Source organism: Vombatus ursinus, unplaced genomic scaffold (assembly GCF_900497805.2).
Source record: "Vombatus ursinus unplaced genomic scaffold, bare-nosed wombat genome assembly UNPS02014909.1, whole genome shotgun sequence".
In the NCBI taxonomy this organism is placed as follows: Eukaryota; Metazoa; Chordata; class Mammalia; order Diprotodontia; family Vombatidae; genus Vombatus; species Vombatus ursinus.
This window is the reverse complement of record NW_020954687.1, coordinates 2,536,006-2,549,313: the sequence shown is the minus strand read 5'-3', so window position 1 is coordinate 2,549,313 and position 13,308 is coordinate 2,536,006. Positions and strand designations below refer to the sequence as shown.

Sequence of the window (13,308 nt, the reverse complement as noted above, 5' to 3'; positions counted from 1 at the left end):
TTTCTTTCTTTCTTTCTTTCTTTCTTTCTTCCTTCCTTCCTTCCTTCCTTCCTTCCTTCTTGTTTCCCTATCTCACCCAGGCTGGAAGGGCAGAGGCCACTCATGGACCCGATCCCACTGCTGACTGGCCTGGGGGCTTTGACCCACTCTGTTTTCAAACTAGATTAGATTCTCCCCTCTCCACTCCCCTTAGGCTGCCTACCATATTGGTGCCAGACAGTGTGGACACCCAATCAGTTTAGCTCTATAGCCTCTCTGAACTCCCAGGCTCCCTTGTAATAGGGACTACAGGCAGGTACTACTATGCCTGACTTACTGTAGATATTATTATGTCCATTTTATAGATGAGGAAGCTAAAGGGCAGAGTGACTAAGTGATTTACCCATGGTCACATAACTATAGTGTCAGAGACAGGATTTGAACCCAAGTCTTCCTGCCCTTTTGTTCCTAACTAGGGAATGAAAACCTGACAGAGGCAACTGGGTAGATGGCATTTCTGAAGTGGTTATCACTAGAATAATCTTTTGTTTATTTTATCCCTATATTTGGCTTTTTAAAAAACATTCATTTTAAAAAAAAATTTGAGTTCCAAATTCTCTCCCTCACTCCAGCCCCTCCCCCACCCACTGAGAAAGCAAACAATATGATACCCATTATATGTGTGAAAACATGCAAAACATATTTCTATATTAACCATGTTGTGAAAAAAAACAAGAAAAATAAAGAAAGCAAAAAAATATGCTTCACTCTGCACTCAGAGGTCATCAGTTCTCTCTCTGGAGGTGGATAGCACTTTTTATCATGGGTCCTTTGGAATTGTCTTGGATCATTGTATTGATCAGAGTAGCCAAGTTTTTCACAGTTGATCATCCTTATAGTACTGCTATTACTGTGTACAATGTCCTGCAGGCCAGCCTTTTTTTGTTTTTTTTTTTTTGTTTTTGTTTTTTTTGGTAAAGCAATTAGGGTTAAGTGACTTGCCCAGGGTCACAGAGCTAGTAAGTGTCAAGTACCTGAGGTAGGATTTGAACTCAGGTCCTCCTGATTCCAAGGGGAAAACTCTATCCACTGCACCACCTAGCTGCCCTAGGCCAGTCTTTTAAAAAGGATATCATCTCATAAACACCAAAATTCATGTCAGCACTTTTTGTGCTAATGAAGTAGACGCCCGTAAATTGGGGGATGGCAAAACAAAATGTCGTGTATGAAGATAATAGAATATCATGGGACCATAAGAAGTGATGAAGAATTCAGGCAAGCATGAAGAGACTTATATGAATTGAAATAGAATGAAATAAGCAGAACCGGGAAAATGTGTGTGTGTGTGTGTGTGTGTGTGTGAGTGTGTGTATGTACAACAAATATAGACTACAACAAAATAGATGGGAGGAACAACCCCCCTCCCAAATTAATGCTGTTTAATTATAATAACCAAACTTAGAGAAGACATGAGAAAACATATCTCCCTCCCTTCCTTGCAGAAGTAGGGGCCTATGGGTGTGAAATATTTTTTATATATTTTGTACACACACAAACATATGCACACATATATAAAATAGTCAGGAAAATTTTGATTTATATAAAGGAAAAAATAACAGATATCTAACAGAAGCTCCAAAGTTACCTGTGAGGAGATGAGTTAGAGTAAGGAAAGATGATTGTCTTTCTTTTCCTAGTGAGTTTGTGGAGGGACCCGGATTAAACAGAGACTGAGATGAAAAAATTCAGGCTTAGGAACTGTTTGAGGCAGTGACCACCCATGATTCCAGAGGACCACTGATGAATGTGCTAGCCACTTCCTGACAGAGAGATGGTAAACTCAAGGTACAGAATGAGACGTCCATTTATGGACATGGCCAATGTAGGAATTTGTTTTGCTTGACCATGTATATTTGTTACAAGTTTTGTTTTTCTTTTCTTTATGGAGGGGAGGGAAGTGGGAGGAAGGGAATAGAAATGCTTATTAATTTAGAAAGTAAAATTTAATTAAAAATAGCAAAAAAGAAGGAGAAAGTTTAAAAAGAAAGAAAAGTCCAAAAGGCAAATCCATATCTTTGGTTCTTGTTTTCATCCCCATTCCTGGTCACTATGATGCCTAAATGGATGACTTACCAGGAAGGCACAGAGCATGTAGAAGCTGATGAAGTAGAAATAGGCAAAGCCTGTGCCGCAGGTGTACTCCTCCCCAACATTGGCATCAGACTTGGGGTCACAGAGTTTTCCGTAGCTGCAGGCCAGCAAGATTTCCTGCCATGCCTCTCCTGTCGCACACCTAGGATGAGATGGGCTTCTGTTAGCTTTTCCAAACCTGGAATAAATGGGCTTTGCCAGGATTCCAGGACACCAGGATGCCAGGATGCCAGGATGCCAGGATGCCAGGATCCCATTCCTGACTTTGCCTTTCCATTACTGTGTAACTAGAACTTATCACTGTCTCTCTCCTGTCATGTTTTGATATATCCTTTGCCCTTTGATTCCCAATATTTTCACTTTTCATGGGGATGCTACCAGGTTGTATGACCTCAAATTGTGAAGACTCCTAAATGTCAAACCAAGTCGAGCTTTCAGGACTAAAGTCACCTTGGGGAAAACTTAGAAGTGCTGTGGGAGAGTGGCTTGTATGGAGTCATGATAAGGCAGGTTTTAGTAAATGGAAGTGTAAAGTCTTTGCCCCCAGGAGTTCCAGGCTGGGTTAGCTAGATTCTAGCCTCAATAAGGGATATGGTGGTGTTATGGAGGAATAGTCCATGTGCTTAAATGGGAGCAGACTGGGGAGCAAAGGAAGCATTTTCCTTATTGAGGTCGCCCTTGATGCGGTAATCAGGAATGAGACTCTCCAAAGTATAACTAGTCCAGGCAAATAATGCTTTGCCCCAGGATGCCAGCACCCCCAGGATGGGGGGGTGTTTTCTTCCCTCAGAAGACTCACTACCTCTTTATAACCACTATCCACGCCTTATCTTAAAGTCTTCTGCCAATTTGTAGTATTGTGTGGTACAGCCAATCCCCTCCCCTCCCCAGAACACCCCAACCACCCCAACCCCATTCTACTGTTTTTGGTGAAAAAATCCTAGTTAAAATTCTCACAACTCCTACCTGAAGAGCAGGAGCACGGCTTGTGGGAACGTCTGGAAATTATTATTCCGATTGATTTGGGTCCCATCCACCATGGCAATTTTCCCAAACATCTGCAGGGCAAAGAGGGCTATGGTTCCCAGGTTCAGTATGCAAAGATCTCCCAATTAACCTTATTTCCTGTTCTCACCACCCAAGCTCCTCACCTTCATTACCTTCTCCCCACTTTTCCATTCTTCTCACTTTCTATACTTTTAGGCCCTAGGAACTCAAAACCCCCAAAGAAACTGTTTTTATTACTCTAAACTGGATGGACATCTTCCTCTTAACAGGTCATAAGATGAGGCTTTAAAGAACTGGATGGATGGAGGCTGGACCTGTGACTGGTGTAAGAAATATCCAGATGGAGCAATGCAGGTAGGCACCACTTCTGAAGTTTATAGCCAGGTCCTGATTAGTGCGAAAGTATCCCTGATATGGTCTTTTGCATTCAAATTTGCACTATTTGAACTTATAAAATGTGATAATTGATTCTAGTCTAATGCAAATATGCAGTGGGAATTCGCATAATGTATATAGGCTTTGAGAGCTTTCCAGAGCAGTAAGAGGTTAAGTGACTTGACCAGCCTTACCTGGTCAGTATGTTTCAGAGGTGGGATTTGAAACTAGGGGTCTTGATGTAATAAAGTTGAGGCAAAAGTGCTCCTTGAAGGGTAATGCCTTTCTAAAAATGATACTTTTCCTCATAGAGACCTCAGAGGCAGCATTTCGTGTAAACTGGGAGCGTTTCAGGGTATGGGCTGGTGTGTGTGTGTGTGTGTGTGTGTGTGTGGTTTGCACCCCTTGGGAGTTCAAGGGTCTCCTTAAAGGATATTCTGGCATCCAACTTGTATCTATCTATCTTTCAGGATTTCTCCTGGTTCTCTCTTGGGATCTGGTAAACTTGTAAGGATGGCTTCTGGCCTCCTCCCTCCTCCTTTCAGAGTCGTTGTTGGGCCTGAAGCTGGGTGAACCTCAGTAGAGGTCCCTACTTGTTCCGGCTGGGCAAGGCCGGCCTCTAATGGTAGGAGTTGGTGAGGAGGAAGAGGAGGAGGCAGGGAGAGAAGGAGCAAGGATGAGGAGTGGGCCATTCTCATGCTACATAACATTGAGCAGTATGCATAGTGGACAGAGAGCCAAGAAGATCCAGGTTCAAACCTTACTTCAAACACATCCTGTTGGGGCAGCTGGGTGGTGCATTGGATAGAGCACTGGCCCTGAAGTCAGGAGGACCTAAGTTCAAATCCGGCCTCACACCAAACACTTGACTCTTACTAGCTGTGTGAGCCTGGGCAAGTCACTTAACCCCAATTGCCTAAAAAAAACCCCCCAAAAACCCCAAACCAAACCAACCAAAACAAACAAACAAACAAAAACCACATCCTGTCTATGTGACCCTGAGCAAGTCATCACCTCTCAGTGCCCCAGGCCACTCTCTAAGGCTATAAATTGCAGAGAAAGTGTGAATCTGCATTGGTATAGAAGGTATTTCCTCTTCAGGACACCCCCTCAATAACCATTTAATCACAGGTCTGGTTAAAAAAAAGCACCCCAAATAGTACAACTGTAAGGAATGATGTTTGAGTCAAGAGCCTGAGCATGTTTTGTATGCAGGAGGCATAGAGGACAAGACCCACCTTGGTAATACCCTCCTGAGCTTTCCAGTCTCCAGCATCTACTCCCACTCCCTGCCTCGGTCTAGCTGCCCTACTCTAGAATATTGGCAGAGCAATCTTTGCTCCTCTCCCTCTTCTCTTCTCATGACAGTGTTGGGGCCTCACTCTATGAGTAGGGCCCCCAGTCTCCTGGTTATTCCCTGGGCTCCCACCTGAGCCGGTTCCTCACCTGCATTCCGATGACCGCATAGATGAAAAAGAGCATGACGATCAGCAGGGCCACGTATGGCAAAGCCTAGGGGACAAAACTGGAAGAGTTAGGAGAGCAGTGTTGTGTCCCAGAATGGGGGTCCCCCCAGGAGAGAAGCTCTCTCCCATAGCCCTTCTCCTTTTTGCTCCAGACTTAGTGTCATCTGTGTTCTAAACTCCCACTGTGGAAATTTGCTCCGCTGATAAAGGTTGGTAACCCCTCTGGAATAACATAGTTGCCCAGGGGCACTGAGGGGTTGGATGATGTGCTCATCATTACCCAACTAGGATGTATCAGTGTCAGGGTTTGAACCAGGACATTTTGACTCTAAGACCAGCATACCCACTATGCTATATTGACCTAATGCCTCTTCCTTCCTCTCCCCTCTAAGGGGCTTACGGGTTTCCCACTTCCTGATGTCCACGGGTCCCCCATTTTGGGGGACAGAAAGTTGGTGACTTTCATTTGGCTGTGATGAGCTGTCATGTCCCCAGGAACCAGGTGATAGGGGTCTCTTACCCACCCCTAACTATAAAACCCCAGAAGGCGCCGAGGAGCAAATTAGGTGGAGCTGAGAGATACTCACCTGGAAAGACTTGATGAAGGTCCAGAGAAGCGTTCGGACACCCTCACCCCGGCTCAGTAGCTTTATCAGCCTCATGACTCGGAACAGGCGGAAAAAGGCGCTGGATATGCGGGCACTCTCATCGGGGTCCTGCCAGGGCAGCAGCCCCAGACATTAGTCTAAGGAAGGAGGCTTTCTCCTTGGCTTCTGGGCTGAGGCCCTTGGAGCAGCTCCCTTGCAGCAAGGCTGATCTAGCTCTACTTGATGGGGACTGCTTCCCTACCTCTAAGGTGAACCCACATCCCTCAGCCAGTGTCAGTATTCAAACTTCCATGGCCTCTGGGAGGAAATGTCTTTTCTCTGCTTCTCCTGTTCCAATGCTCTGACTCTATGGAATGCACTTGTGGAAATAAAAAAAAAACAACAGCCTGAGAGTCAGGAGTTCTGGATTCTACTCCTAGTTTGGCTACTGACTCACTGCATGTGCCAAGACAAAACTACCTGTGTCTCAGTTTCCCTATCTATAAAAATTGGGGGGAGGGGGTAGTGGGTGGGAAGAGCTTCTCCAGTGAGGGTTATTGTGTTAAGGTCTCAAAATTTCACTGAGAAAAAGCCAGGCACGTTTTTACCACCATGATGACCACCACCACCACCACCACCACCACCACCTCCAAGGAGCCATGTTCCCTTGCCAGGCTGCCTCTTGGGTTCCAGGACCCACCCCCATCCACTGCACTCAGTAACACCCAAGAAGAGCAGGAGGGGGAGGGACAGGGAAGAAGCTGCCATGCAGGGCCAGGGGCAGGCTCATGCAGTCAGGAATTACAGTGTTGGCACAGCCTCCTCCCAGGCAGTACAGTCCCCCACTGGAAGCCAGGAAAGTCTGTGGAGAGAAGAAATGAGGGGAAAGGAGAAAATCAGAGAGAAGGAACATAGCAGGGAGGAAGGAGAGATGAGGGAAAGACCCAGGGCTTGCAAGGGGGTAAGAGGGAGACAAAGACAGGGTACAACCAACTCAGTTTGGGTTCTAAATCAGTAGCAGCAGATCGTTTCCAATCTGTTTCTAAATGGCAAAGAGGAAAGTGTTGAGGAGAGAGAAGTGGCTGAGCTTAGGGAAGGACGTGAGCAATCCATAGGAACCAGGTAGCAGAAGAGTTGGATCCTTCTACTTTCCTCATGATCTGTTTATATTCAATTTGAATTCTTCATCCACTATGAGAATGATTTAGCACATGTAATACTCTTGATATGGGCACTTCAGAGGGAGCCTGCTTTTTCATTTGAAGATGGATCCAGAAAAATCCAGATGTTTCAGAAGGATTTGCATCTGGACCTGGATCTCATATAGCTTTCTTCAGTCAGGGTAATACGTAGCTTCCTCGCATCATAGTACTTCAACGGCAGAAATCTTGTCAAAGACCAAGGTTTTAACGGATACTATTTCTTTGCGTCAAGAGCAGGTGGGGAGAGCACAGCCAAATCTCTATGACCCAACCTGCCTAGGGATTGGGAGATAAAGTGAAGAAAGGGAGAGGGAACGAGGGTTCAACAGCTCCTACTCCAGCTGACCCTTGGGAGGTGGAGGCGTGGGCAACTTGGGATGCGTTTGGTGAAAAGCATTTTGCATACAGGGACATGGGCTCCAGAGAAGCCAACAGAATCAAGGCTCAGTTACATGGGCATAGATTATTCATTTTACAGATTATCTGATAAAAATGAGAGAATAGAAGCACCTATTATGCGCAGGTGAGAGGCAGCAAGGCGGAGAAATGACCTGGGAGTTTGGAAGACCTAGATTTGAGTCCTGTCTCTGATACATTCTGGCTCTATGACCATAGGCAAATCACTTAACCTCGAATAGTTCCAGAGAAGGTGCCCACTTGCAATGGTAGAGGGAATTTCCCTATCTGGGAGTTCCCTCAAAGAAGGAAATCATAGGTCCAGTTCCTGTCTCTATACCCACTATGGGTGAGGCCCTATGCTAGGCCCCCCAACAAACAAGGATAAATAGGAAAGACAACATTTTCCCTTAAGACGTTAATATTTGTCTATGAAAGCTGTATCCTATGTAAACTGTGCATCCAATATTATACAAATGAAAGTTGTTATTCTGTATAAGCAGCCGTCCAAGGCAGGGGAAGACTGCCTGGACCAAAGGGCATGGGACTCTTCATTATTTTATCATCATTCTTCCTCTGCCCGAGTCCTACCCTCCCTGGCACAAAGGTGATCCTGAATTTTCATAAGCTGTCAACCAATAAGCATTCATTGAACACCCACTATACGCCATGCACTGTGTGTACTGTGTTCTGGACATACAATTGTAGTACATGGAAAAAACCGTACTGTCAGAGAGCTTATATGTCAGTGTAAGCCCCAGAGGGTTCTACCAAGCTGAAAGGCTTTGAGTACGGGACCAGCCTGACTGAATTTGGTGAGGCTCATCACCGAAAGGTCAGCAGCCATTGGAGAAGTCTTTTGGCCACGACTCAAGAAGGGGATTGAGATCAGCTGAAATCACAGACCATTGGAAGTATTGAGGCATTATTATTGTTGCAATTCTGATTACTGGTGCAGTGGACAGAGTGCTGGACTTGGAGTCAGGAAGACCTGAGTTCAAATATGGCCTCAGACACTAATTAGCCGTATGACCCTGGCCCTGTCAATTTCTGTTGGCCTCAGTTTCCTCATCTATAAAATGGGGATAACAGGACCCACTTCCCAGGATTATTGTGAGGATAAAGTGAGATAATATCTATATGAAAACCTTAAATTGCTATGTAAATGTTCTCTATTATTACTCCAGACCAATTTGGTTCCCTTCTGCCACACAGTACATGACTAGGTTGCCTCCCTCCAGACACAGCTGGCTTGTGCCAAGGAATTAAAATGAATTTTCACACCAGCCTAAGTAAACATTGTTAGGAGGAGAAATCCGCTGTTGCTAAAAAAAAAAAAGCCATCTTTCAAAAACGAAATATATAACTTTCAGAATATCTAAGCCAGTGTTCTTCTTTAATGATTAAAAAACAATCAAGGAATGACTGTAGTTGTTGGGAAACCAAGAGGCACTTTGAGATTTTATTCAGACCCTGCTGCTCTCCAGGAGGCCTGTGAACAGTCAAGCTAGGGGATTATTCTGGAATTCTATTTCCCCCAGAAGCTGTCTATATAAATCCCATGTNNNNAAAAAAAAAAAAAAAAAAAAAAAAAAAAAAAAAAAAAGTCCCACTGCTCTCTAGAGAAGATACAAAAAAGCCTCAATCTGCGATCCTTACATCCTGTACACTTCCTGCCCAAATCCAAACCCTGTTATCTCCTCCAACATCCCCGCTCCTTGGGGGATTCCATATGCAGCTCTGTCTGTCAGTGTCTGTTCTACACATGCTCAGTTGGACTGGAGCCCCAGTACGGGCCTGATGAATAGAACTCTGCAGCCGAGACCCTAGAAGGCCCTACCCTGTCTCCCACCACCCATCAGTGTCTCACCTGTCTGACCTTGTTCCTAGTTACCTCCATGGCCCAAGGCCAGCCTGTGGCAGGACTTCTCATCTCATATACTTTCTCTCACACAGAGTCATAACTAACAATTTTTGTGCCCAAGGCAAGCAGCATGAATTCCACCCTCATTTCGGTCACGCGGGGCCAACGATGGAGACCTCAGGATGTTTGGAGACTGAAGCTAGGAGGGTTGGGGGAAGGTGTAGTGACCGGGGCTAGGTCAAGGAGGAACTCCCCTGAGGGAAGGAAGTGGGTAAGTCCTGTTAGCACCCTACGGATTTCAGCACCCTGTGGAAAAGCACTGGTTGCCCTAGCCTAAATGTAGCTCTGTTCTCAACTGGCTGCAGTAATGGGCTTCCCAACCTCAGTGGTCAAGATCCCTATGCCATGGAGTCAGGCAGTTAAAACAATTTTCAATTGGGCAGAGACAAACTCAGAGGGAATCCCTATGAATTTTTAAAGCCCACAGGTCTCTTCCCTGACTTCTAGGCCAAACTAGGTCTGCTCTGTTACAATCTCACCAGGAATACTCCCAACCCTACCCCGAGGGGAACCCTCTCCTGTTCAGCCTCATTGTTACTTTGACCACATCTACTCTTCCTTCCCTACCCAAGTTGATTTTCACTCCCATGTCACCTCTAGTTCCCTAATTATTTCCTGTCCTCTTGGTTCATTAATCCTCTTCAGGATTCACTTAACAGCCTGCCTTGGTCAGTCACTTCAATGATATTCTCACTAGCTCCTTAGAATTCCTTTGACCTGTTATGCCTATATCACCACCAGAATTGGCTTTCTTTGATTCCTCTCTTAGACTGAAATGCGTTGCTAGTGGTTGTTATGAAACTATTGGGTCCATTAAAAATGCATCCTTGCTGTCCTCAGCTGGGTTCTCGACAATCTATTTCTTCAACTCTAATTGGCTATATTTTCTTGGCAGTTTCAGCCCAATCTATCTTGCTGTCCTTGCTCTTCTAAATCTACTCCTGACTTCCTTGCTCTTGGCAGAAGACTTGACCTCCTGTTTCACAGACAACAACGTTATCTAACATGAGGTCCCTCAGCTTCCCTTTTCTATGCCACAAAAACCTCTCTGTTATCACATCTCCATTTTAAAATTTCCCTGTAACTTTGTCCAGTTTTCACCTTATCTCCCAACTCAGAGGAAGTGTCTTTCTTCCTTTCAAAGGCCAACTCTCCAGTCTTATACTCTTTTAAAAAACAGATGATTATTCAATATCATACTTGCCTTCTTAAGGGATGGGAGGGAAAGAATTAGGAACTCAAAATTTAAAAAAATGAATGTTAACTTTTTTTTTGTTTTTTGTTTTTGTTTTTTTTAGGCAATTGGGGTTAAGTGACTTGCCCAGGGTCACACAGCTAGTAAGTGTCAAGTGTTTGGTCTGAGGTCGTATTTGAACTCAGGTCCTCCTGACTTCAGTGGCGGTGCTCTATCCACTGTGCCACTTAGCTGCCCCTTTTTTAATTTTATTTTTTATTTTTATTTTACTTTTTAATTTTTTTATTTACTTTTTAATTTTTTTAATTAAAAAATTTTTTTTGTTAAAAACTTTTTACATGTAATTGGGAAATATTTAACAAAATAAAATATATCAAGAGGAAAAATGGATTATTATTTGTTTCTATATATTGTTTTATATACATTTGTTTTATATGATTTTACATAATTATATTATTTGTTTATGTATATATGTTTTCTTCTGTATCTCTATTCTTTCCCATTTCTCAAGCCATCCTTCATAATAAATAATTTTTTTTAAAGAGGGAAAAAGGGACAGCTAGGTGGCACAGTGGATAAAGTACCAGCCCTGGAGTCAGGAGGACCTGAGTTCAAATCCAGCCTCAGATATATAACATTCACTAGCTGTGTGACTCTGGGCAAGTCACTTAACCCCATTGCCTAGCCAAAAAAAAAAATACATAAATAAATAAAAAATGAGGGGAAAAAAACCCAGCAAAATGGATCCACACATTGAAAAAAACCTGACATCATAAGTAATGCTTTACATCTGTGGAGCTCAACCTCTGCAAAGGAGTTTTCCTCATAAGCTGTTCTCTTTTCACTGGGACTTCCTTGAAGGAAGGAATCATTTATATCGCAGCTACCATGTGCCAGGCACTGTGCTAAGCACTTTTTTTTTTAAACAAATATTATCTCATTTGATCCTCACAACAACTCTGGAAAGTAGGTGCTATTATGACCTCCATTTTACAGTTAAGGAGACTGAGGCCCCCTGCCCATAAGTCACAGAGCTAGTAAGTGTCTGAGGTCAGATTTGAACTTGTCTTCTTGACTCCAGGCCCAGTGCTCTGTCCACTGTGCCCCTTAGCTGCCTCTGAATTGCAATAAGTTACCCCTTTTCTCTCCTGCATCCCAGTTTCTTGCTCTGGTTCTTTCCTGTGTCTACTGACAGGCTCAGGCTTCCCCACTTCTGAAAAATGTTCCCTCAAGCCTGCTTCCATCCCTAAATGGCATCCTATCTCCTTCTTCTCACTACAAACATCTTCCAGGGGTGGGGAACCTGAGGCCTTGAGGCCACATGTGGCCTAGTATGGATTCAGTCAAAGAGCTGCACTTGAGGACCTAGAGGGCCATATGTGGCCTCGAGGCCAAAGGTCCTCCCCCACCCCATTGACTGCTTCTACTTCCTTATTATCCGTTTAATCATAAACTGTGGAAATTTGTTTCCATCCCTATTGAAATTTCTTTTCCCCCTCCCTACTCTAATTTGTCTTCCACACGGGCTGCCAAAGTGATTTTCCTCAAGCCCAGATCTGGTCATGTCACTCCCCTACTTAGAAAACTCTAGTGCAGGGATGGGGGACCTGCAGCCTTGAGACTACATGTGGCCTTCTAGGTCCCAGGGTGCAGCCTTTTGACTGAGTCCAAGTTTTACAGAACAAATCCTTTTATTACAGGGATTTGTTCTGTGAAGTTTGGATTCAGTCAAAGGGCTGAACTTGACCTAGAGGGCCACATGTGGCCTCCAGGCTGCAGGTTCCCCATCCCTGCTCTCATGGTTTCCTATTACCTCTAAGATAAAACATAAAATGCCCTATTTGCCTTTTAATCACCTTCACAACCTGTCCCCAACCTACTTTCCGGCTTCTTTATATGCCACACCCCTTCCTGCACTCCACAGTCAAACTGGTCTTGTCTATTCCTCACAGGGTACTCTATCTCCCCTATGCCTTTGCCTTGCCAGTCCCCAGTGCTGGGAACGCCCTCCCTCCTCACATCTGCCTTATTAGATCATAAACTTTTCAGACTTCACTTTCCTTATCACAGAGAAGTGAGTGTGGTCCGCCCCAAGCCCTTCTTAAATATAAACTGAGGGAATTTGATGATTCAACCTCTATTCCTCAGTTGTTCTTAACCTTTCGAAGAGCCCTTTTAAAAGGGAAAAAAAGCCTGGTATAGTGAAAAGAACAATAGCCCTTAGAGTCATGGGGTGTGGGTTCAAATCTCATCTCTGACACTGATTACTTGTATATCTTGGGTGAAACATTTAATCTCCTCAGGTTTCAGTTTCCTCAACTGTAAAATGAGGAGGTTACATTAGATAGCCTCTGAGTTCCTTTCCAGCCCTAGGTACATGTTCCTATTAATATCTGAGGATTGGGAAAATATATCCTTTTTAACAAAGAATTAATAAAAGGAAGAAAAGCAGTTCAGCAAACACAACACATTTAAGCAAGTCTGACTGCGTATGCAGTATTCTGCTTCCAGAGCCCTCTACTTCTGTAATGAAGGGAGGGAGGAGCATTTTGTTTAAAGTGAAACTTCTTGGATATTTTAATTACCCAGAATTTAGTTTTTGCTTCTGTAATATTCTTTTGGGATTTGTCACATCCTACCTTGTATTATACAGGGTGTCCCAAAAATCTTAGACCAGTTTTAAGCCATATTTATTTGAGAACACGTCTTATCTCCCCCACAGGATTGTAAAGTCCTTGAGGAGGGAACTTGTCTTTCCTATTTTTTATAAAAAAAAATCTTCATTGTGCTTAACAAGACAGCATCCTTGACATAGTAGTTGCCTACTAAATATCTGCTGAATCAATGAATGAATTTACACATCTGGAAACCTTACCCTCCTTTTGGGTACCTACTATCTCCTGAAACTCACATCGATCTCACTAAGGATGACGTCGATGATGCTGCCGATGACAATCAGGAAGTCAAACACATTCCAGGGGTCCCCAAAGTAGCCCTGAGAAAGAGAAGGAGAGGGAGGAGTGAA

At 44.0% G+C, this 13,308-nt stretch overlaps 1 protein-coding gene across 1 annotated transcript in view; it reads right to left on the bottom strand.

Moving 5' to 3' along the window:
- Positions 1-13,308, bottom strand: part of CACNA1S (calcium voltage-gated channel subunit alpha1 S) — an 89,248-nt gene that overhangs the window by 14,104 nt on the left and 61,836 nt on the right. The window contains exons 24-29 of the mRNA XM_027843415.1: positions 13,195-13,278; positions 6,372-6,428; positions 5,567-5,695; positions 4,960-5,025; positions 3,097-3,188; positions 2,113-2,272 (exon numbers count right to left, since the gene is read on the bottom strand). Coding sequence (XP_027699216.1) covers positions 2,113-2,272; positions 3,097-3,188; positions 4,960-5,025; positions 5,567-5,695; positions 6,372-6,428; positions 13,195-13,278 — 588 coding nt within the window. The remainder of the gene's footprint in view (positions 1-2,112; positions 2,273-3,096; positions 3,189-4,959; positions 5,026-5,566; positions 5,696-6,371; positions 6,429-13,194; positions 13,279-13,308) is intronic.